The sequence below is a fragment of the Sus scrofa genome, chromosome 15, assembly GCF_054392235.1.
Source record: "Sus scrofa isolate SSC_HxYL_T2T_F1_AM1 chromosome 15, Sscrofa_HxYL_maternal_Yorkshire_Landrace_v2.0, whole genome shotgun sequence".
NCBI lineage: Eukaryota > Metazoa > Chordata > Mammalia > Artiodactyla > Suidae > Sus > Sus scrofa.
Genome location: NC_139397.1, coordinates 92,896,431 through 92,921,813, shown reverse-complemented (window position 1 = coordinate 92,921,813; position 25,383 = coordinate 92,896,431). Strand labels below are relative to the sequence as shown.

The window sequence follows — 25,383 nt, the reverse complement described above, 5'->3', positions numbered from 1 at the left end:
TGAACACTTTCATAAAAAAATTTATTTCACACTTTTATACAAATATCCACAGGTATTTTCTAATCATGAAATAATTTTACAATGCCAGTTAGTATAAAAATGTATCAAATGCAAACAGACCAGTGACTTGACTTGAGATGACATTTTTAACAAGTATAAATTTAAACACCACTACATTCTTGTTTCTTTATTTATTGAACCATACTTGCACCCCCCCCCCCCTTTTTCAGGACATTCATTTTTATAACAAAGGTCTATAAACACTTTCAAAATATCAGCTTCTCAGTAACCTATAAAGCCAGTGCAATAGGTTCCAAGTCACCTAAGAAACTGAGATTTTAAACACTGTTATGACCTGTTTTAGAGAAATTTCTGTAAACAAAGTCTCACTTGTAAAACTCTTTTTGTGAATGAAAACACAAAAAAAGTTTTAAAACTCTTTTTGTGAATGAAAATTCCAAAGTACAACTAGAATAAGGGTATAAGATTTCTGAAAGGAAAAAAGAAAATTAAAATATCAAAGCCGCAATGACACACACGGTTGTAGTATTTTGTTCTTTTAAAAGATTCGGAGATGTTGCTTACACCACACCCAAATAAATTAGCACCTGGTTGCTGCTGCTCCCTATATAACTTACCATTTTGAAGTATAATAATTTTTTTAAAGTTCAGCTTTTATTATCTATTCAATCTCTACTGAATGTTTATAGTATCGTCGTCCTCCTTCCCCTTCATTTTTAAAATGAAACACTTTAAAGTTCTTGTTAGAGTAGTCCCAAAGTATTTGAGGGTGGAGGGATACAGACAGAGGAGGAAACAAAGCAAAAAAGCAAAAAAAAAAAAAAATTGAACATCGGCTTACTGATTCAATGATTCCAGAACGTTAAAAAACTTCAAAGCCACAATGTTCTGATTTTGGTATCAGGTATTCAGTAGTCTTAGACTGGATCAGTCTGGATCCCCGTAGGTACTCAGCATTTCTTTCAAGTCCTGAATTTACAGTATTTGTAGCAGTGACTCAACTGCACTACAGTTCAACAAACACTCCCATTATTTCCCAAGAGTTCCTAAAGGTTATAGCATGAAATTCAGAAATATCACACAGGATTCTAAGCTACAAATCATCCGATGTCTGATAAGACTTAAACATCTTACAGTTAAATCCTGTTTTCTTAAACGTTTTGGGTTTGGAGGGAGGGGGTGAGGGCTGTCATGAAGGGAGATTTTTAATAACTTAAAACATCTGTAAAGTAGAACAACTCTCTGGTACATATACAAAGACGTATTATCTTCTTTTTTGCAGTCAGTAACTCAGGTCCAACCCATGACCTCTCATGTTCTAACTCTGATTGCTTAATCCAACCTCAAGGGTAAACTGGACAATCTTTGGCCTGTTAGTCGGTAACAAAATGGTTCATAAAAAAGAAAAATAAATACCATACACAAATAAGTATACCTAGCATTCAAATCTGTTATGCCCGTGTGTTTTAGTGAAAGGGGAATGAAAAACCTGTATGTATTTGGCGTGAGCAGGTATTCACACGTCTAGGAAATGGAAAAAGAGGGCAGGATGGCAACATCACCTTCTATTGCACATTTAATTTATGAGAGCACTTTAAATCGAACACAACTACCCTGATGGTGCCGTCTTGTGATGCAGGACAGTTTACATGCAGGTTCTCCAGTCCTAGAAGAGTGTTTGCAGAGGCAATGCCGTGGCTGGGACGGTCACTCTGTTGGCGCGGCGACGGTGGCCTTCTTCCAGCTATGCTATGGGGAGGATGTCATGTGAGTGTAATGGGGCAGGCCCTTCCCCAGCACAGGGAAGTCAGTCACACCAAAAACAAAGGCAATCCGGAACGTGAAATTAAGGCAGTTAAAGACAAATCCACTCCAACAGCCTCAAATTTGGCTGTGCAAAACAGGAGCCTCAGGCCATGTGACAATGTCCACAGCTAAAACTGTAGGCTCGTACTGTGTGTAGTCTGTCTGAAATCAATATTCAGGTATTGAACAGGCTGTTACATCCATTTGATTTTCTGAGTTGGAGGGAAAAAAAATAAGCAGTTTGGATATTGTGAAGCTTTTGTGGCCACCCCTAGGAGTAGCTTTCATTTTCATTCCACCTTGTGATCCACTGTTTTTTTTCGAGGTTATCATTATATTTTTCATCTTTGATCTCTCGCTCCTCTTTCCGGATCCTTACAGCATGGTATCGGGGAACGCTATCGTCGTACCTAGAGCGTTTAAAGAATCCACACTGGAGAAGGGAGGGAAAGAAACAAAGAAATTGAGTCCAATAAAAGCAAGTACACCAAATGGTATTATCTAAGCTTTCTGTCCAGCTATGCCTACCTTTGGACTTGGATAAAGAATAAAAGAAAACCTGGACTTGGTTTTTCTTTCAAGAAGGAACTGATAAGTCAAAAAGAAAGGATAACAGCCGGTGGGGATGAATGGAAGAGAACAGCTGTAAAACTGGGAAGAAAAGCCCCTTCTTTTAACCTTGTCCACGTTTTCTAACAATGTAAGTTACCTCTAACAATTGAAGAGTTTTTGAAATAGTGCTCCCATTTTTTATAATCACAATACTGTATGCGAAAGATCTTATTTTCAAACTAGAACACCATGTTAATTTCAAGAACAAGTTTTTTCAAGGCCATAAACCAAAGATGATTTCATGCCCCTCTTCCACGAACAAAATGGAAATCAGGTGACACCTCTCTTACAAATTACTATTTGAATATGCCAGCACTCAAGTGGGTTAATTTAAGAATCTTCTCTCTTCCAGTACACATCTCTCAATAGCTGGAAGGTAATTTATACTGCCTGGATTTCCAGTTGTGCTTCCAAACTTAGCTGTTTCATTAATAAATCATGTCGTAACTGTGTCCTGAAATAAAGTCATTCATGTACCGCAAAGAATCTGAGGAAGCTATCACTCGATTGAATTTCAGAGCATCCCCTAATTGCTTGATTTTTTGGTGGTAGGTAAAGAGAACTTTTACATTTAAATTATTAATGAATATATATTTATTAATCTTTTAAAAATATTCAATCAGATCCACAGTAGATTTTAATTGAGAACATATCTGGAAATTTTAAAATCAGACTGAATTTTTTTTTTTTTTGGTCTTTTGTCTTTTTTTAGGGCCATACCTGCTGCATATGGAGGTTCCCAGGCTAGGGGTCCAATCGGAGCTATAGCCACTGGCCTACACCACAGCTCACAGCAACGCCAGATCCTTAACACACTGAGCAAGGTCACAGGCCACAGCAACACGGGATCCGAGAACGCAGGATCCAAGCCGTGTCTGTGACCTACACCATAGTTATGGCAATGCCAGACTGTTAACCCACCGAGCAAGGCCAGGGATCGAACCTGCATCTTCATCGACATTATGTGGGTTCGTAACCTGCTGAGCCACAATGGGAACTCCAGAACATTAATTCTGAATGACGTTAAGTTATAAAAATGGCATGGGGCAAAAATAAATCATGTACATAGTTATCACTAAATCAATGGGAAAAAAAATGGACCAAGAAGTTTTGTTCTAAGGCCTTTGCTATTCTCTGCAGAAAAGCCAAAACACCTATCTATTACAAAATGTGGCTCTTGCCCCATTTAAACAAGGGAAGAAACCAATGATGATCTAGAGAAGCTTAAATGGAACTGTCGGGATTCATCGTGAAGTGACATGGCAAGGGATTAGAGGACTAATTCTGTCCTCTCATGCCCACAGAAATGGAAAAAGGAATCACTGCCAATTCCTGTTTCCATGATTTACCAATAAAAGAAGTCAAACACGAACTCAAAATCAATTGAGACCCAACGCTGAAGAAATCTCCAGGAACATGGAACAAGATCAAACTCCATTACAACATATTGAAATAAAAACTGTCCAGAGCATTTTTATATTAGAATTTTGCGTATTGAAGGCCACGTTGGCAAAGCATCTTCTGAAGTTGGCCATAATGTTTATCATGCCAGTAGTGACATGTTGTAATGACCTTTGACCTGTAGTAGATATGCAGAAAAAAGGAAGCTGCATGCTTAGCCAGCATAAAACAATTTCTGAGCAACAATAAAAGCATTCCGAGCCTTCCCCCAACACTTTATAGCAAGGAGATCAAAAAGGTGAGAGAGTGAGAAAGCCTTCTGTTCAAGAGAAACACAATGTTTCCAACATGCAACAGGTTAATCAGGCAGTCAACATAAGCATGTATCTGTGGGAAATTCCAAAATGGACAAGAAATCTAGAATGATTTCTTATGCATCTTTGAAATTCCAAGTGGGGTGCTACAAACTGGATTAACAACATGGGGCAAACTGGGCTACCACGGAGGTCTGGCACCTCCTCTTGGGTGTACACAGATTGCAGTTTTCTTCATTGCTGTGGGTGATGTTTAACAAGACAAAATAACTCACCTGCAACAAAAGATTTTTGGTGTATATTTAAAACGGTAAGCTTTCAAGTGGAATAGAATTAAGATAAAATACAATAAAATAAATCCAAGCAAGGCAAGCCACTGTAGACATGTGGAAACATCTGTTAATGGGACACACACAGCAAGCTGTTGCTTTTAAAGTTAGCCACCACAACCATAGCAGGTCCCACAGCTAGCAATGAAAAAACATTGATCAATTACCAATTACAGAAGTAGATCAATACTATGCATCAGAAGTAAGCCTCTCTTTATCAGACGGCTGAGCATGGATCTCAGCCTTGTGATATGTGGCATCATAATGATCTTTCTTATTTCTCTTGAAGAAACCACACTACAAGGAAGCAAGGCATTTAGTCAGTTTCACAGTTTTCTGTATAAGAGCCAAGCAAAAGAAAATCTCAGAATTGCACCTGTTTTGACTTATAGCTTGTTTACAAAGCAATCATTATGGATTCACCAAAAGCGAACGGCCCCTGCACTGTATTAAATTGTGACAGCAATTAACCCAACTCTACACCATGGGTCTCTGGTCAAATATTTATAGGGATGATGACATCAGTCAGCTGATTTTTCTATTTGTAACAAATCCTGAGGGCCAAAATCACCCTGAAAGGGAAAATAGATACACATCTGATCCTAGCTTTGGGTAGTTTCTTCTTGCAGGAAACAGGGATCCTAAAAATAGGCAGAAGATTGACACTGGCAGTTTATTGATTCAAAGTTTAAAGAATAAATTTTCTAAGACTTGGCACAAATCTAAATAGATACTGTGAGTATTTTTCTGCCTTTCACAATGGGTTTTATGGAATAAATGCCATCTACTTGAGGCCTTTGTGGGTTAATCACAATATAAATTCGAATACACCATCGTGAAACAGTGATTGCTATCATTTCCCCAAAATCTGAACCACCATGCTCCTCAGGTTAGGTCACTGAGTATAAAGGTGTAATTCCACTTTCTGCTATAATTTCCTCATTCCACCATGGAGAACTCTTTCTATTTACTTTTATCTAGTTCATAAGGCATGGAACTGCCTTTGATATATAACTTGATTGAACAAATGTCTGCCCTCAAGGAAAATTCTGCATCCTAGCCTGTCAACTCATGAAGGTAAAAATCTAGATCTGCTTTGTACAATACGGTAGCCACTAACTGTGTGGCTATTCACATTTAAATTAAATGTAAAAGTCAATACCTCAGCTGCACTGGCCGTATTCCAAGTGCTCAACCGTCACTTGTGCCTGGTGATTACTATGATGAATAGTGCAGTCTTGGAATATTTCCATTATTACAGAAAGTTGTATTGGACTGTGTTGATCTAGGCTATTTATCTTTTTTTTTTTTTGTACTTTTTAGGGCCACACCCATGGCATATGGAGGTTTCCAGGCTAGGGGTCGAATCAGAGCTGTAGCAGCCAGCGTACACCACAGCCACAGCAACGCTAGATCCTTAACCCACTTAGCGAGGCCAGGGATTGAACCCGCAACCTCATGGTTCCTAGTCGGATACGTTTCCACTGGACCACAAGGGGAATTCTGTATTTTTTTTTTTTAATCTTTTTGGGGCTGCACCTGAGGCATATGGAGGTTCCCAGGCTAGGGGTAAAATCCGAGCTACAGCTTCTGGCCTACACCACAGCCAGAGCAACATGGGATCCGAGCTGCGCCTGCAACCTACACCACAGCTCATGGCAACGCCAGATCCTTAACCCACTGAGCAAGGCCAGGGATCCAACCTGCATCCTCATGGATAATAGATTCTTTTCCTCTGAGCCATGTCAGGAACTTCTAGGCAATTTATCTTTCTTTTTTTGCTTTATATGGCCACATCTGCAGCACATGGAAGTTCCCAGGCTAGGGGTTAAATCAGAGCTGCAGCTGCCACACCAGATCCAAGCCACATCTGCAACTTATGCCATAGCTCATGGCAACGCCAGACCCTTAACCCACTAAGAGGGGCCAGGAATCGAACCTGCATCCTCATAGATACTAGATGGATTCTTAACCCACTGAGGCACAATGGGAACTCCCGAGCTTATTTACTTTGATACTTACTTGTGACTCTCAATTTATTACACAGTTAGCACACCCAGCCAGCTTTCAATAACATATGCTAGTAAATGGGTGGGAAAAGGTATGAACCACAAACTAAGAGTCCTGGTTTTGCCCCATAACTTAGCAACATTCTTAATATTGATGGGAATGAGCATTTTTGTTTACAAAATGAAGGTGACTGGATCAGGCTGGAGGATGTTTCTCTTTTACCCCCAAACAAAACCCTCTGCAGAATCCTATATTTAAAGCAGATAAAGTCAGAACTGCTCTGGTTTAAGTGGGGATATTGGCCCCACCCCTACCTGCTTAGCTCAATCCTGGCACCTAAGTGGATGTGCAAAACCCAATTTAAAGGATATGGAACTAGAGCCCTCTCTGGCCTTCAAATTCTATTATTTTAGGACATAAGCAAATAGTTCAGCGTTTCAGAAAGAAAAGTATAAGTGATAGAAATGATTTTCATGTGGGGGGTTGTAGAAGTTGTCTGATTACTTCAGAGTTCACTTTTGAGTCTGGATACTTTATTATTATTTAAAAAATTTTCTTTTGTTTTCACGGCTGCACTGCAGCAGATGGTTCCCAGGCTAGGGGTTGAATCAGAGCTGCAGCTGCCAGCCTACACCACAGCTTGTGGCAATGCCACATCCTTAACCCACTGAATAAGACCGGGGACCAAACCCACATCCTCATAGACATTATGTCGGGTTCTTAACCCGCTGAGCCACAACAGAAACCTGAAGTCTGCATACTTTAGAGCATTAAAAAACAAAAACAAAAAACTATGAGATCATCTAGCCCAACCAACTTATTAAGCAGCTAATAAGGCAAACCAGTGCCCCAGGGAGGTGAAGTGATTTGTTCAAGATTGTACAGCTTGGATTTCTCAACTCTCTATCTACCCTCATTCAAGACCGCCAATAAGGGCTACTCTGAAAAAGATTGTCCTTGTGACCTCTTCCAGAGAACAGTAGCCCATCTTCAAATATCAAACCTCACATTGCATTTTTGATATTAAAGTAATCTCCAGAGCATCTCCTATATTGGCTGGCTGTGCTCACCAAAGAAAACTACTCCTGAAGTGAACATCTGAGCTAGTACTGGCCACCATCTCATGGGAGAGGAGTCTTGGTATAAGCAGACATCAAGCTTCAATCACACAACTGGAGGATACCAGAATCCTATCTCAGATGGGCAAAAAGAAAGAAAGATGCCCAATATTGGAAAGTGAGGATATCCTAAGACCTTGTCATTATTTACTTATTTATTTTTTCAACACAGTGGAAGCCCTTGTCATTACACTCTTGGATCGGAAGAAAAGATAAGGATAGTTTGATCCTAGAGACTACTGGTTGAGTTTCAAAATCCTTTACCTCTAGTCCAAACATGTTTGGAAATTCAGAATTTGTGGCATTTTAGCAAAGTAATACACTGAATATACATAATGTCCCAGTGATTAGAACCTTAGCGTTTCTCCAGTGAGACTAATGAATAAAGGAGAAAGACTATAAATAACCTCTCTTCACATATCAAGTTGTGCTGCCAAATAAGCTATTAAAAACTGAGTGTTTTACAAGTTGATAAAGGTCTGTGGACCTCCATTACTAAGAATAATTCAAAATCTACAGGCAGTAAATTGTGGCAACAGAAGTATGCAATCATCTCATACTTTTTTTAAGTGAGAGGAGGAGTCTTGGCATGAGCAGACTTACTGGTAGAAAGCAGGGGGAAGATACTACATTATATTTGCAGGACCAAATTCTAATGAAGATGATACCAAATTCTAATGAAGATGATATCAAACACAGATCTTCCTTATGTTTGATATAGGCTATGATGACCACTTTGTGAGATTCATTAATTTCATGCTTTTCTATTCCTAATCCAGCTGCAACTGTAACAAGCTTCAATGGCTGCCAGGAACATTTCTTTTTATAAAAGTTGAAATTAACTGGGATTCCAACTAATGTGATACACAACACAGTTTGGCTTAGATTTGATCTTTGATGAAAAGAATGCCACAGTGGTAAAATTTTAAAAATTGTTATCTGCCAAATATGCTAAATTAGATGTGAAAAAACACCAACATCTATACACTTAGGCTCCTTATAATGTACAAATACTATACCTTTAAATAAAAAATATTAGGTAGGTATTCAGATGTTCAGTATGTAATCCTCACATTTGCTATATGTATGTTTCATAGTAAAATGCAGGGGAAAGGCAGCAATGAAAAACAATGTATATACTATCGGTGTTGATTTTCTTTTTAAAAAACCTGAAATAAAGTTTCTATCACAAAAGTCAAGGGTCAGATGTGACTTACCTTCCATAGTAAAAACACTAATAGAGCAAGCATCAAAATCCCAGCAAGAATAGCCACTAGAATGATCCACCAAGGGACTCCTGAATACTGAGCCGCAGTCTTTGAGGGAAACACAGTCACACGAACCTGCAGACACGAAAGAGGTAATATCATCATAAACTGGGGTGAAAATTAAACCAGTTTATATTACTAGTTCTGCTTCCAGACACATTTTGGACAGTGTAGCCCATGGACAGATGAAATGTCTTCTTGATGTGAGATCCTTTCCTTTAATAATGGAATATTGTTTCCAGAGGTCTTGGAGATTTCCCCAAACCTGGAAAGTGCTGGATTAGTTTTGACAAAGTAATAATTTCTTTGCTAACTTATATTTAAAAATTTTTGTAATCGCTACGAGTAGAGACCATTGTATAATGAAGCATCATTTATTCATCACCAAGTTTCAACAATTATCAACACACAGCTAATCTTGTTACATCTGTATCATCTGCTGTTTTCTAGAGAGGGATCACCCTGTCTTTGAATTACGTTTTCAACAATGGCAACAAAAGGGTCGGTTTATGCACAATTAGCCTACATTCCTTACTCAGATTTTAAAGATGAAAAATAAAAATAGGGATGGAGCTGCTGTACTGATAGCATTTTAACATTTCCTTAGGACTGAAACCGAGCAGGCCCCCTCAGCTGACCAGAGCTTTATGGCTCAGACCTGATGGCTACTTGGAACCACAGGATCAAGACAATCATCCCTGAAAATAGAAGACTATTCCCTCCTCAACAAAGAGCTCCTTCTTTTCCCTACGTCATCTCTGAGCAACACCTTGGCAGTTGGGAGTTGGTTCTTTGGGACATGAGCCCATCTTCTCCCCAGGATTGTTGGCTTTCTCAATGAAGCCATCTTTCCTTTTACCTGACACTTTTCTCTCAGTATTGGATTCTGAGCAATGACCAAGCTGAAGCTGAGCTTAGTAACGGGAGAGCAAACTAAAGACTCTCATAAAGAATAAAATGTCCTGGGGGTTCCTGCTGTGGTGCAATGGGACTGATGGCCTCTCTGGAGCCTTGGGACGCAGGTTCGATCCTTCGCCTGGCACAGTGAGTTAAGGACCCCAAGTTGCTACAGCTGCAGCACAGGTCACAATTGTGCTTGGCTCTGATCCCTGGCTCAGGAACTCCATATGCCATGGGGCAGCCAAAAAACAAAAACAAAAACAAAAACAAAAAACCCAAAAAAACAACAAAAAAGTAAAATGTCCTGAAATGGCATAGTGTGGTTCCTCTACAACAACGCGTATGGACGAATTAGCCTCTGGATTCATTGAGAGGCAGCTCAGAGCTTTAAGCAGAAGCTGATGAGAAGCTTAAGCTCTAAACATCTGAGAACTGAAAAATACCAGTTAAGAATAAATAGTGTTTATTCAGAAATCTAAAAAGTTGATCATGGCAATTTGCCACAACTTAGTTACCATGGTTTAGAATTCCAGTGGATTTTCGTGATGCCAGGAGGATACTTTTCAAAGCACATAAAAGATCTGCTGAAAGCTACAAATACAGTTTTGTAAACTATACTGATTAGAGATGTACAAGTGTGAAGTTTCTGATATTTTTGAATTTAGAGAATACAAAGTGAAAGGCAAAGAAAACTTAGAGGAAGCAATTTAACTTCTGAGAAGTGGTTCCAGTCAAGTTTTCTCTCTTTGTATTGAATTCTAGATGTTGTTTAAAAATGCTCTGTGCTGGAGTTCCCATAGTGGCTCAGTGGAAACAAACCCGACTAGTATCCAAGAGGACACAGGTTCGATCCCTGGCCTCACTCAGTGGGTTAAGGATCCAGCTTTGCTGTGAGTTGTGGTGAGGTCGCAGACACAGCTCAGATCTGGCGTTGCTATGGCTGCTGGTAGCTCCAATTTGACCCCTAGGTGGGAACCTCCATATGCCACGAAGATGCAGCCCTAAAAAGCAAAAAAACAAAAAACAAACAAAAAAAAACCACCCAAAAACCTTGTGCCTACGCTATGTTCCAGTACTGTATACTAAAACTCATAAAAAAAAATCTTTCAAGTATGTCCCTTCCTACTTATACTAGAAAACAGCTTCTCAACTTCATTTAGCTTATTATAGAATATACTTAAAGCAAGAACTGCTTTTCTTTCTTTATTTTTTCTTTTTCAGCTGTACCTAAGGCAAATGGAAGTGCCTGGGCCAGGGATCAAATCCGAGCAGTAGCTGTGACCTATGCCACAGTAGGAACTCCAAGAACTGCTTTTCTTTAAACATTTAATAGGAAGGAACTCACATTTATTTTTCAGCATAAACATCTTTATCAGCTAGTACGTTTCCTGTTATGCTCTCAATGAGGTTTCACTCAAGCTCCCAGCACCAGGAGGGCCTCAGGGCTCACTTCCTCATGCCTCCCTTCCCCCAAGAGGTGTCCCAGCTTTAAGCTAAAACAACCCTTTCTTGAAAAAACTGGTTCAAACACGGAGTACCCACAAAGTAGGGAAAAAAGAATGGTGAGAGACTGGTGAAGAAATAATATAGTTGATGTGGCTGGTTAAAACAGACTATTCTAAAATAAAAAGAGATTATCTTGGGAGTTCCCATTGTGGTTCAGTGGTTAGCAAACCCAATTAGGATCCATGAGGTTGTGGGTTCAATCCCTGGCCTCACTCAGTGGGTTAAGGATCTGGCGTTGCCGTGAGCTGTGGTGTAGGTCACAGATGTGGCTTGGATCTAGCACTGCTGTAGATGTGGCATAGGCCAGCAGCTGTAGCTCCGATGGACCCCTAGCCTGGGAACCTCCATGTGCCACAGGTGTGGCCCTAAAAGGCAGAAAGACACCCCCCCCAAAAAAAAGATGATCTCAATTCACCTGTGCTGTATCTCATTTACCTTTGCTTCCCTGGTATGGAGCATAGGGAGGGCACACAGTGGGTCCCTGAGTCAAGGTGACGGTTTGGAAGGGCCGTCCACTAAGAATCAACTCTGATCAAACCTCCAAGTGGAAAGTGGAGCTTGGTGCGTGGCAAAGAGAATCAGCGTGAGGGGCACACCTGTACCAGAGCCTTTTTAATGATGATCAGAGGGGGACACCACTCCCGTAAATGGCTAAACAAGGTCGTTTTTGATTTTGCAGGGTTGGGGGTAGGGTGGGGTGTGGGTGGGAACCCAGCTGAGAGCTCTATGCCCTGGGTCTGGCCACCATTCAAACTAGATTTTATTTAACTGTCAAACAATTCACTGTGCATCAAAGACGGAGGACTGCAGCCAGGGGATGGGCCACACATTTAAAGGCCAGATGTGCTCTGTAAACCCAGCCTGTGTCCAAGGCCATACTGCGATCCAGGGAAACGAAGAGGCCAGTCAGCAAGATTTTATTGTTTGTTTTCTTAAATTGTCAACTGAGGTATCGTTTTTGTTTGTATGACAGCCATTCTCCACGGGGGCTGGGAATGAGCAGGGAGCTGGCCTTAGAACTGGGTGAGGGGGGACCAACCTTGAGCTCGGGAAGCCTTGTCCCATCTTGTCACAGCAACCGTTACTGAGGGACAAGGACAGGTGAGTCGAAAGGACTCCAACAGCAACAATTTTTTTAGTTTCATTAAAATCAAGGCATTTCCCTAGGGATGACCTGGGCACGGGATCCTTGCCCATCATGTACCCGTAATGGGGGGAAAGGCCTTGGGCTCTGCTGATGCATTAAATTCCACCACCAGTGAGCATGGCTGAGACCGTGTTAGCTTGCCCACGGCCAAACCTGTCTCCCTAAATAAATCACTCTGTAATGTAATACCCTCTGCTCTACTGAACATCAGCGTAAGAAATCACCTGATGAAGGGATTTTCGTATCTTTTATAAAACTCTCTTAAAGACACCACCCCTTTAGTGAGTGTTCCCCACATCAGAACTTATAAAAGGCTCTGTCTCTCAAGTTCTCCTCTGAATTTAGAACTAAAAAAGAATTCTCCTTTCCCTGAAGAATGAGGTGCCTATCTTCATGCATCATATTTCCTCTTCTCTTTGGCAGCCAGGAAGCTTAGATACACTCTTCCTACCTCCTTAGGAATGAAGTAGGGGTATAAAAATACCACAAAGAAATCATCTCCTCCTTCCTTGGCTTAATTCAACAATTCTCTCCTGGTTCACTGTCTCCTAGATCATGAAATTCGTAGCAACTGACACAATCTTATGCAACTTTGCTTCTCTAGTGTTTTTACAGGAAAGGCACACAGGCTGTCCTTAGTAAGTGCTTATTAACTGGATGGCTTTAATTTAACTGGTGCTAAAATGTAACCATCTTACTAGGTGACCAGCTCTCTCTGCCTCTGTCATATAACAATATCTTGAAAGTGTTTTAATAAGAAACGAACACAAAACTCTTAAAAATTGCTTGGGTTATAAGGAAACAGAAAAGTTTTTTACCTTAAGCTAGCAATGGGAAAAAATTTCAATATTAGGACAAAAAGACAAGATTGGATTATTCAACCTCCATTGCTTCTATCTCCAAAGAAAAATGATCTAGACACTGAAAGGATACATAAAGCAAGATAAAGATGAAAATGAAACCCCCGATAAGTGAGGGAAGAAAAAATCAAAGTGTGTTGCTCCAACTGTGCAACTGTGCAGCTGTGGCATAGGTTTGATCCCCGGCCCAGGAATTTCCACATGCCATGGGTACAGCTCAAAAAAAAAAAGGCATCTTGACATTTGACTTAAGCTTGAATCTTTGGTTTCAAAAAACCTGAACCTTAAAAATACTAAGAAACATGTAAACATGATATCTGAATTACTGTATCTCTGAAATCACAGTTAACAGAAGTATCAGAAGACAGAGATTAAAAATAGTTTCTGTTTTCAAAAGAAATGGGGTCTAGATATGAGACTGATAATCTATTTTCAAATCTACCAATTATCAAAAAAAAAAAAAAATCAAGTAGGATTATAGCAAAGATCCCAGGCCTAAGCTGTCCAAGATCTAAGAACATGAAGTGCCCCAGAGAACCTCATTTACATTTGTGACTGGATACCAGGGGTGGGAGGTGGGGGGCAATTCCATCTTCCAGAAAACAAGAGCACCTGATGAGGAATGGAGCCTGAGGTCTGGTCTCACCTTCTTAGGCTGGCCCTGTGGCCGTAAGAGAAAGGCAACCTTCCTTGGACTCAGTTTTCTCATCTAAACTTGAGATGTGAGGTCTTAATGGACAGCAATCATCGCAGAATCAAAAACTAGGAGCCCTGAAGTCAGGCAGGTATAAACCCAGGACCCCAAATAACATCCTCTCTCTGCGCCTGCTTCCTTTTTTTGTAAAATGGGTACAATGTTTACTGTGGTTGTCTTCTGAAGTTTAACTGATAGCACACAGGTAGAAGAAGTTCCCTCTGGCGCAGGCTGCAACTATAGCATGGGTTTGATCTCTGGCCTAGGAACTTCCATGTGCCACTGTTGCAGCCAAAAAAAAAAAACAAAAAAAACAAAACAAAAAAGAAGCAGCACATGGGTAAAGCATTTAGTAGATGGTAGACATTTATTAATGCTTTATTAGTATTAGTCCCTTCCCCCTAAAGTGTTTTTCTCTTTGCAGCTCTAAAAACTTAGTGGTTCTTGGGGTTGCTAATTTAAAGTCACAGAAAGTTGTATCAACTGCCTTCAGACAGAGAGAAAGGATTCTTAGGGTGGGTGTGGTTCAGTTGACAGTCCCTTAGGATGCCTTATTGATAAGAGGTAGAAAGATGGCCTGGAGTCACTTGCAAAGATAACCTAAGGCCAGGGTGAAGGCATGTCCTGGTGAGCCTGGGACTGTCCTGGTTGCCCCCACATGCCCCAGCATCCTGCCCAGTTTAGCATGTGCTCCAGACAAATGAGTTGACATTTGGATGATAAATTTTAACAGCTATGGGCCACTATATTTAAGAAACCAGCACGACAGGGTACTCTCACTGGATTTTCAGCTGGTGAAAGGACTGAAGCCAGGACATTGCCGTCAGTACATTAGCAGGTCAAGCTTAAGGACAGTAATTCACAATCACTCCTTCTCCATTCTGTCATTTGCAAAACACACCCACCTGTGACTTACGGTCATTTACTTTGAGAGCTTGATACAAGCCCCTGTGGGTGCCAGACCCTAACAAGGAAGCCCTCTCTAGTGGTACACAAGCTTCTGCTCCTGGTCCTGTTGAATGTTTTTCCTAATTACCTGGTTAAAGACGCAGAAGGCATGCTTCTTGGTTTTAAAAAAGATTGCAGGGCTAGAACGTTAACAACAGCAAATGACCAAGTCTCAAAATCACACTCTAGGAGTTCCCGTCGTGGCGCAGTGGTTAACGAATCTGACTAGGAACCATGAGGTTGCAGGTTCGATCCCTGGCCTTGCTCAGTGGGTTAAGGATCTGGCGTTGCCGTGAGCTGTGGTATAGGTTGCAGACATGGCTTGGATCCCACTTTGCTGTGGCTGTGGTGTAGGCCGGCTGCTACAGCTCCGATTAGACCCCTAGCCTGGGAACTTCCATATGCCGTAGGAGTGGCCCTAGAAAAGGCAAACAAAAAAAAAAAAAAAAAAATCACACTCTAAACCAAAACAATAATCCAAAAGCAAATCTCATAAAGCAAATCACATAAAATGTGAGGATACACATAAAGGCATGCATTTAGAGTTTTACAAATTGCTCAAGGGTGGGGTGTGGGAAATACAGCTTGGTACCACCTTCTGATGAGGACACTTGGAAGTTTTAGCAGGATCCAAAGCACAAAAATAGTGGCTGCTAGAAATACAAACACAATCCTCAGCAACCATTTAAAAGCCCAATTTCAGACTAAACTAACAGAAGCATGGGGCTGAAACCCTGGGAGGCAGTTCAGGGTACGCTGAGCTGGGCAGACCACACATCAGCTCTGCCCACTCCAGAGTCAAGATGCCCAAGTGGGGCCAGCCCAGGAAGGGAAAGAGACCTGGGACCAGTTCAGCTGCACCAGGCAGGATGGAGAGCTGAGGAGCTGGGTGCTTAGCAATGAAGAGAGGAAGAGCATATTGTCCCAGGGGGCATGAGTTTCCTTCGATTATATCCAAGGCTATGTGGCCAAGAGAGGAGCGATTTTGCACTTGTTCCGCAATAGCATAACCAGTCCATGACCAGGGACTGGATTCATATAGAAGTCGTTTCTAATGACTGTAGCTGCTGACACATACCACAGGCTACCCTCTAATGGGGTGAGGTCCCTATCACTGGGGGCACCCCAACAGTGATTGCATTGGGGCAGAACAGGACATGGGTCTTACAGAATTGGGAGGTGTACCCATTCTCTCCTTGAGCCAACAGCTCTCAAATCCATCCCAGACACTGCAGCACAACAGCTCTCAAATCCATTCCAGCCATTTTTCAATGACTACTGAAATACAGCTTGGGGTGGCTGCACCTTATGACACGATCTGCTTTCTCTTTAAGGGGGTAACGGTGCTGTGGGAGAAATGAATGCCAGAGCAGCATGTCCTCAGGCCGTGGGCATGGGGTGGAGGAAAGGGATCACCCTGAGCTGAATGAAGATGGGGGACCCTCACCTGAGTGCCTGCGTTTGGCAGCTTGATATTCTCGGTGGCAGCAGTCATATCAATGGAAGCCCGCACGAGAATGTCCAGGTAGTTCATTTTGGAGTACTCCTGTGTGGAGACAAAGTCAGTGAAAGCACTGGTGTGGAAAGAGAGAGACACATCCTAGGAGGCGGCAGACAAGGGGGGCAGAGCCTCGGGGCAGGGCCACACCTCCAGAAACGTGCTGTTCCATAACCTCGAGCGCAGAACCACAGAGGCCTTGCTGTCCAGCCCCTGGAGCGGGCACCTGATGTTCACACAGTTCACGTTCACGCTGCAGTTCTGGGGAGAGAAGGAAGAGGGACAGTGCACCAGGCTGGGGAAAGTCTGCCTGCTACCCGCTGTCTGACACGCATGGCTCCTGAAAAATACTTACAAGGGTCTGGTACTTCCTTTCAGCAAATAAAGAAAATTTTCTGCCATCATCCCTCTGTCTTTCAGCAATTTCTCGTTTACTTCTGGAGTTGTGAGACTCCTGAAAAGAATTATATCCAAAATAGTTCCCCCAATGTAATTCTTTTTCACATACAAACCTGGAGTAAACCCTCCAAACAGTGCCAAATTCACACGATTGACAATTCCTATTTGCTTTCTCCCATCATTACAGAAATAAGTATAAAATCCACCAAGTGTTACTACCAACCTCACTTCAACTTAAGGTAATTTACTCCCACTCCGACCTTAAAACTCAGAGTGAGACAGAGGCTTTGTTCTCTGTCTCTATGTGCATCCCAAGATCAGGGACCAAATCTCATTCCTGTATCCTTAAGCACTCAGCTCGGTACCTAACTAACAAAACAGTCAGCACATCTTGAATGTGTAAGTGACACTGAAGAACAGGGAAAGTAGAGTAACATCTAGCATGTGACTTATTCTAAATGGAATATGGAAAACTAAGCCTAGGAAGATGTTTTAAAACTGCATTTTTCTTAAAAAAAAAAAAAAAAAAGGATTAGGAATAACGGACCATCTGATTTCTCCAAGTTGATGAATAGAGGATCATTCTATAAGCCACCAATCATGAACACTGATCATACCCACTCCTCTTAGCATTTAAATAAAAGAAATAGACATGCAAGAGAAATCAACTGCATTTCTATAAACTAACAATGAAAGATCGGAAAGAGAAACTAGGGAAACAATCCCATTTACCATCACATCAAAAAGAATAAGATATTTAGGAAATAAACCTACCTGAAGAGACAAAAGACCTGTACTCTGAAAATTACAAGATGATGATGAAAGAAATCAAAGATGACACAGATGGAAAGACATACCATGCTCTTGGACTGGAAGAAGCAATATTATCAAAATGACGATACTAACCAAGGCAATCTACAGACTCATTGCAATCCCTATCAAACTACCAAGGACATTTTTCACTGAACTAAAACAAAATATTTTAAAGTTTATATGAAAGCACAAAAGACCCAGAATAGCCAAAGCCATTATGAGAAAGAAAAATGGAGCTGGAGGAATCAGGCTCCCTCACTTCAGTCTATACTACAAAGCTACAGTCATCAAAACTGTATGGTACTGGCACAAAAAAACAGAAATGTAGATCAGCGGAACAGGATAGAGCCCAGAATTAAACCCACGCACCCATAGTCAACTAATCTATGACAAAGGAGGAAAGAATATACAATGGAGAAGACAGTCCCTTCAATAAATGGTGCTGGGAAAACTGGACAGCCACATGGAAAAGAATGAAATTAGAACACTCCCTAACACCATACACAAAAATAAATTCAAAATGGATTAAAGACCTAAATATAAGACCAGATACTATAAAACTCTTAGAAGGAAAACATAGGCCAAACCCTCTCCGACATAAACCACAGCAACATCTTCTCAGATCCACCTCCTGGAGTAATGACAGTAAAAACAAAAATAAACAAATGGGACTTAATTAAACTTAAAAGTTTCTGCACAGCAAAGGAAACCCTAAACAAAACGAAAAGACAGCCCATAGAATGGGAGAAAATATTTGCAAATGAAGCAACTGACAAAGGATTAATCTCCAAAATATATAAACACCTCCTGCAGCTCAATACCAAACAAAAAAACAATCCCATCAAAAAATGGGCAGAAGATCTAAACAAACAATTCTCCAAAGAAGACATACAGATGGCCAAAAAACACATGAAAAGATGTTCAACATCACTTGTTATTAGAGAAATGCAAATCAAAACTACTTTGAGGTACCACCATACACTGGCCAGAATGGCCATCATCAAAAAGTCTACAACCCATAAATGCTGGAGAGGGTGTGGAGAAAAGGGAACCCTATCACACTGTTACTAGAAATGTAAATTGGTGCAACCACTGTGGAAAACAGTATGGAGATTCCTCAGAAAATGAAAAACAGAATTACCATATGATCCAGCAATCCCACTCCTGGGCATTTATCCAGAGAATACCATGACTGAAAAAAATACAGGTACTCCAATGTTCACTGTAGCACTCTATACAATAGCCAAGACAAGGAAACAACCTAAATGTCCACTGACAGAGGAGTGGATAAAGAAGATGTGGTACATACACATGATGGAATATTACTCAGCCATTAAAAGGAAAGAAATAATGGCATTTGCAGCAACATGGGTGGACCTAGAAATTATCATGCTAAGTGAAGTTAGTCAGATAGTGAGACACCAATGTCATATGCTATCACTTACATGTGGAATCTTAAAAAGGACACAATGAACTTCTTGGCAGAACAGATACTGACCCACAGACTTTGAAAAACTTATAGTTTCCAAAGGAGACAGGTTGTAGGGGGGTGAGCTAGAAATGCTATAAAACTGGGTTGTGATGATGGTTGTACAACTATAAATGTAATATAATTCATTGAGTTAAAAAAAGAAATAGACATGCAATAATGAAGCACATCTTTATCAAACTGGAATGTAAATTAGAAGCTAGTTACATCACTGTGGAACAGAAGGGGTAATAGTGGGTTACAGAGAAAGGTTAACAGTGCAGGCTTTGATAACAAGCAGGGCTGAGCATGAATGCACTGTCCCCTTAATTGCCAAATGACTCTGAGAAAGTTACTCTCTGATTTTCAATGTCCTCTTCTATGAAATGGTGGGGATGAGAAACCTAACTCCTCAGACTCTCAAGAGAATGAAATGAGAAAACGCCAACAAAATGCCTGAGATGTAACAAGTACTCAATAAATATGTATCATTCTTAAAAGAGTAAACAGCCTTCAAGGTCACCTGCTAAGGTGCCAACATCTTTTTTAAGGAGTGGTTTCACTGGGAGTTAACATTGCCTGGCCACCCCCAAGAACAGGTCCTGTCCTCCATGGACATCACCCTGGGTCTTAAAACTTCAGAAAATGTCATTCGCTTCAACAAGCACTGAATGACCCTGACTTATGTGCACAGTGGGCCCTGATCAGCAGAAGTCCTCAGCATGACTTGGTTACTCAACAATAAAAGAGAAACTGTGACAACCATGGAGTTCCCGTCATGGCTCAGTGGTTAACAGACGGGACTAGCATCCACAAGGACTCGGGTTCCATCCCTGACCTCGCTCAGTGGGTTACGGATCCAGCGTTGCTGTAAGCTGTGGTGTAGGTTGCAGATGCAGCTCAGATCCCACATTGCTGTGGCTGTGGTGTAGGCCAGCAGCTGTAGCTCCAATTGGACCCCTAGCCTGGGAACCTCTATATGCTGAGGTTTCAGCTCTAACGAAAAGACCAAAGACAAAAAGAAAAAAAGCAGAGAGAGAAAAACTGACACTAAAGGGGAGCGGGGCGGGAATCACCATGCCAGAAATATCAGTTTCCCAGGAAAAGCAATGATTTCCCCCCTACTCTTATTTACATCTATGGAGACATAAGAAAAATCCACCAACATACCTTTAGTTGCAGCGAGTTTATTTCCCTTTGTGGCTGACAAGCTACCTTGTCCAATCCTTTGGATTCTACTTTTACCAAATAAAGCAACCATTTGCCATTGCTAATTTCTTTTGGCCACTGGATATTCAATGTCGCTGTGCCGAGGTTTTTAAGAGGTTTGCCCAAGTTAATTACCTGTTAGAAAATAGTATGTATTATCTCCGTGTAATTCTCTCAACATAAAATTAAGTAAGCAGTTCCTAGTGCCAAGAGAAAAGAGCCAAAATACCTGGCATAATCCTACTACTAATAAAAGCATAATAATAAAAGCACAAGCTCCAAAAATGGACCATGGGATAGGGTATTCAAAATAGAGATTGGGGCTTAAAGATTCTTGTCAATAAAAATAAAAAGGAGGAAAATAACAAAGAGAAATGATCGTGGAGTTCCCGTCGTGGCTCAGTGGCTAATAAATCTGACTTGCATCCATGAGGACACAGGTTTGACCCCTGGCCTCGCACAGTGGGTTGGGGATCTGGCATTGCCATCAGCTGTGGTGTAGGTCACAGACGTGGCTTGGATCCTGCGTTGCTGTGGCTGTAGTGTAGGCGGGCAGCTATAGCTCAGATTCAACCCCTAGCCTGGGAACCTCCATGTGCCACGGGTTTGACCCTAAAAAACAAAAAAAAAAAAAAAAAAAAGAGAGAGAGAGAGAAATGATCATGCATTCAATCCAGGGACAACTTCTATAAGCCCTAGAGTCTGTTGTGTAGATACGCAGTGCTCTCAACATGCCCAAGGAAAGTCACATGTGGTTTGTGTGCTGCTCTGCAGATACCCTCCTTGGCAGATGACAAGTCTGTGTGGTGGCATTACAACCACCACCTGCTTCTGGGAACCTCCTCCTACTGTGAAATGAAGCTGCCTAGGAGTTGTCCTGTGGCTCAGCGGATTAAGGATCTGGCACTGTCAGTGCAGCAGTTCGGGTCATTGCTGTGGTCTCCAGTTTCATCCCTGGCCTGGGAACTTCCACATGTCATGGATGTGGCCAAAAAAGAAAGAAAGAAAAAAAAAAAAAAAAAATGAGGCTGCCACCGTCCTTACTACCCAGGGGACGCTAGAGATAACAATGAAGAGACTTAGAGTAGGACTAAGCTGGGGGCGGGGCAAGGAACACCTCCCTGCAGCAGAAACTGAAAGTGTTTGTGTGAAGCACTGCTCTAGAACCCACAGACTTCTTTTCAGCCACACCTGCACAGGTGACATAACCAGTGCCCACTGCCTGTCACAGCTGTGTCTCCAAAGCGAAGAGATGCACAGAGAATTCAGTCCCTTTATCCTGCTGGAGCCAAGGGTGAGCCCGGTTTTGCTACTTCAGACTTGCACGTCAACAATGGTCCTACGCTTGCAGGAATGTGATCTGAGCCACAGCGACCCAAACCCACGTGAGTTAGGAACCGCCTCTCTCTGCCCCATGAGTTTATGTTCACTTAACTAGACTTACTGGGACGGCTTACTGTGAAAGGGGTCAGAGCAACCATGAGTCTTCCTCACTGGCATATGCCAAACCCACATGCACCATCACAAAACTGGGCATGGGAGAGTTAGTGAACATTAACCACAAGCAGTAAAAGAGATGACCTTATAACAGAGGAAGAAATAAATCCTAACATATTCTAAAGCCAGCTAGAAATTACTTTGGGATTTTTGTTTTATAGACAGACTCTGGAGGGTGGAGGGAAATCAAGCATCCCTTTGCCTCTACACCATATATACATTAAAACTTTCTAATAAGAAAAAGACCAGGGAGATGCACCGAGGGCGTGGGATGGAAACACTATAAAATCTGGTTGTCATTTTCACTGTACAACTATAAATGCAATAAAATTCACTGAGGAATAAAAAATTAAAATAAAAACCTTCTAAAAATAATAAAATTATTTCATATATTAAGCACAAAAAAAGAGAAAAAGACCAGGAGTTCCCGATGTGACTCAGCAGCAATGAATCTGACTAGTATCTATGAAGATGCGAGTTCCATCCCTGGCCTTGTTCAGCGGGTTAAGGATCTGGTGTTCTGTGAGCTGTGGTGTAGGTTACAGACATAGTCTGCATCTGGCGTTGCTGTGGCTGTGGTGTAGGCCAGCAGCTGTAGCTCTGATTTGACCCCTAGCCTGGGAACTTCCATATGCCAGGGGTGCGGCCTTTAAAAAAAAAAAGAAAAGAAAAGAAAAGAAAAGAAAGAAAGAAAAAAGAAAAAGACCAAACCGAACTGTAATCTGAACAAAGTTCTATGTTGAGTGACAGCTGTGGTTCTCCACCCTGGAAGATACAGCTTTTACTCTAAGCCAGCATGATGCTTAAAAATTGGCAAACTCTTTATTCCCACTGTGGGTTACTGATCTGGCTTGTCTCTGCGGAGGCACCAGTTCGATCCCCAGCCCGGCACAGCTGGTTAAGGATCCAATGTTGCTGCAGCTACGGTTTAAGTCAGCTCAGGCTTCGATCCCTGGCCCAGGATCTTTCATATGTCACTGGGGTGGCCAGAAAAGAAAAAGAGAAGCAAAACCTAGCAAACTCAAGTTATCATGCTTATTTGTTATCATTTATTAAAATTACATATTCAAGACCATACAGCAGCAGCACATTTGTTAGTTTCCAGTACATATATAATAAGAGGGCCAACCATGGCCACTTACCCTGAACTCATACTCAATTAAACTTCCCACTTCATCTTCAGATTTCATAGCTTGCTCACCAACAACTGTACCTCCAAAATACACCTGGGAAGGTTTAGCAACTCTGTTAAATTAAAAAACACCAGTTTTAGTGAGGCCTGTAAATGGTTCTTTCAAACACTGATTTGTTATGCTAAACACAAACACTTACCCAGAGACTGATAAAAGCAGTTCAATAACCACTTTTGCTGTAGCTGTAATTGAAGCCAAATTATCTTGATTGCTTGTTCTGAAAATGAAAAGGAAACAATAGGGTTTTATTTTAACAGTCAGTTTTCTCATTAAATTACACTGCTTTTAGGAGTTAGATAAAGGCCAATTCATTGACTGGCTGTGTTTTCATGAAATAATTCTGAATGGAAGGTTGAAGAAGCTTACGTTTCCAGCTTCAGATTAATATCCAGATCTGTGGTATCGAAGGTGACCTCAGTTGTACTTAAAATCAGATAAAAAGTAACCTAAAAAACAGAAACAGCTGTTACCACAGGCTGAGCCTATGGACAAGATAATGGCATTTAAAACATTAAAGCACAACATGGCCTACGCTGGAATTTCTTTTAAAGGGGTTCCCCAGCTCGCAGTCCGCTTGAGAGCCGTTCTGGTTGGCAACACAACTCAATTGTTTCTCCTGTAACAGAAAAACACACCAGATCACCGTATAGATACCTGCCCCATGATGTTTATTTATTTCCTCCCAGCTGGTCTCTAAAACTACTTACAGGGAAAGCCCTCAATTCTCTATATGCAGAGTAAGTCAGGGTGTCTGGAAAAGTGGCGATGAGCTTAGCCTCGTGGGCATCGTCGCCATCCTTGGTGGGATTCCTCAGGTCGGACGGGCTGTTTGTCACTGTTATTTCTAAAGCAATGTCCTTCTGATCTTTTAGAACTAGTTCTGGTACCCCTTTTTGACTAGTAAAAAGGAAAAAAAGGAAAACGATAAGAGTTTTCAGTACAGTTTCATTAACCTTTAGCAAAAAAGTCACTGCAGAGCCAGAGTCCTTTTCACTAGCACTACAGAGCCATTCTTACATTGGTAAATAAGAAAACTTGTCTTGATTTCCTTCTCGGGTACAAAATTTATATTCTAGCTTCAGGTTGCTGTTACATATGTTGTCAGCTCCACATCCTTCTTTTAAGAAGTGCACCTGTAGGAAAATGAAACTGTTGTAATTTACGCCACTCAGGACTCTAAAGAGGGGACTGTTTCCATACAGTTGACGTCCCAGGGTGACAATTACCAGGGCAGAAATCAAGCTACATATACACTTGGCCAAGCATCGAACTCTCCCTCTGCCCTTTAACAAAAACTGTGTTTTCGGACCACTGGGACCAGGGCACTCGGGTGGTGTGGGATAGTGAAGATTAAACCCGGCTCCAGTACTCACTCAGCGTGGGGCTTTGGCCATGTCACTTAACCTTGCAGAGTCTAAACTTCATCCCAGGTGACATGGGGATACCACCACCCTACGTGACAGGGTTACGGTGAGATGTACCGATAATAATGACAGTGCCACCTAACACATAATTCCTCATGACAGACCAAGGAGGGACCAAGGAGGCAGATACTATTAAGAGCCCGTTGCACAGATGGAGAAACAGAGTTTAAGGTCATGAAAGCAAATGGCAAAGGAGCCCACACTGTGTGGGGGGGGCTCAATAATCACACCCAGTGAGGAACACCATCTCCCTGCTTGAAAGCAACAACATAAGTTTAACACGACTGTGGAGCTGAGGATATATACAAGGGATGTTAATGTGACAATCAATAGCACTGAAAGTATATTAAAAAGTATACAAGGAACTATACTTGGTGACAAAAAATACTACAATGTGTAGATTAATATACTTATTTTAGGGCCACACCCAAGGCACATGGAGGTTCACAGACTAGGGGTGGAATCGGAGCTGCAGCTGCCAGCCTACGCCACAGTCACAGCAACGTGGGATCCAAACCATGTCCACGACCTCATGGCAATGCTGGATCCCCAACCCACTGGGTGAGGCCAGGGGTCGAACCTGCGCCCTCATGGATGCTAGTCAGATTTCTTTCCACTGAGCCATGATGGGAACTCTGACAATGTGTAGACTTAGGCATCAGCCCTAAGTCTAACACATTCATGAAAAGCTTTGTCAGTGGGCCACCAGAACCAGGAGTCTCAGAGCGAACACTCCTGTACCGACTAGGTTTTTTGTTCTTGTTTTTCTTTTTAAGGCCAAACCTGTGGTATATGAATGGAAGTTCCAGGTAGTCATTGAATTGGAGCTGCAGCTACTAGCCTAAGCCACAGCCACAACAATGTGGGATCTGAGCTGTGTCTTCGACCTATGGCGCAGCTTGGGGCAACACCAGATCCTTAACCCACTGAGCAAGGCCAGGGATCAAA

General features: G+C 41.7%; 1 protein-coding gene across 2 annotated transcripts in view; it reads right to left on the bottom strand.

Annotated features, from left to right (window-relative positions):
- ITGA6 (integrin subunit alpha 6) overlaps positions 1-25,383 on the bottom strand; it is an 87,718-nt gene continuing 62,335 nt past the window's right edge. The window contains exons 14-26 of one of the 2 annotated variants that reach the window (XM_084999521.1): positions 24,029-24,144; positions 23,719-23,908; positions 23,544-23,627; positions 23,378-23,457; positions 23,151-23,228; positions 22,961-23,063; positions 20,283-20,456; positions 16,788-16,886; positions 16,583-16,693; positions 16,382-16,480; positions 8,829-8,954; positions 4,651-4,780; positions 1-2,260 (exon numbers count right to left, since the gene is read on the bottom strand). In XM_084999521.1, the coding sequence (XP_084855647.1) occupies positions 4,673-4,780; positions 8,829-8,954; positions 16,382-16,480; positions 16,583-16,693; positions 16,788-16,886; positions 20,283-20,456; positions 22,961-23,063; positions 23,151-23,228; positions 23,378-23,457; positions 23,544-23,627; positions 23,719-23,908; positions 24,029-24,144 (1,368 nt within the window). In that variant the 3' untranslated portion in view covers positions 1-2,260; positions 4,651-4,672. The remainder of the gene's footprint in view (positions 2,261-4,650; positions 4,781-8,828; positions 8,955-16,381; positions 16,481-16,582; positions 16,694-16,787; positions 16,887-20,282; positions 20,457-22,960; positions 23,064-23,150; positions 23,229-23,377; positions 23,458-23,543; positions 23,628-23,718; positions 23,909-24,028; positions 24,145-25,383) is intronic. The other variant, XM_021076079.2, reaches the window with a different exon arrangement.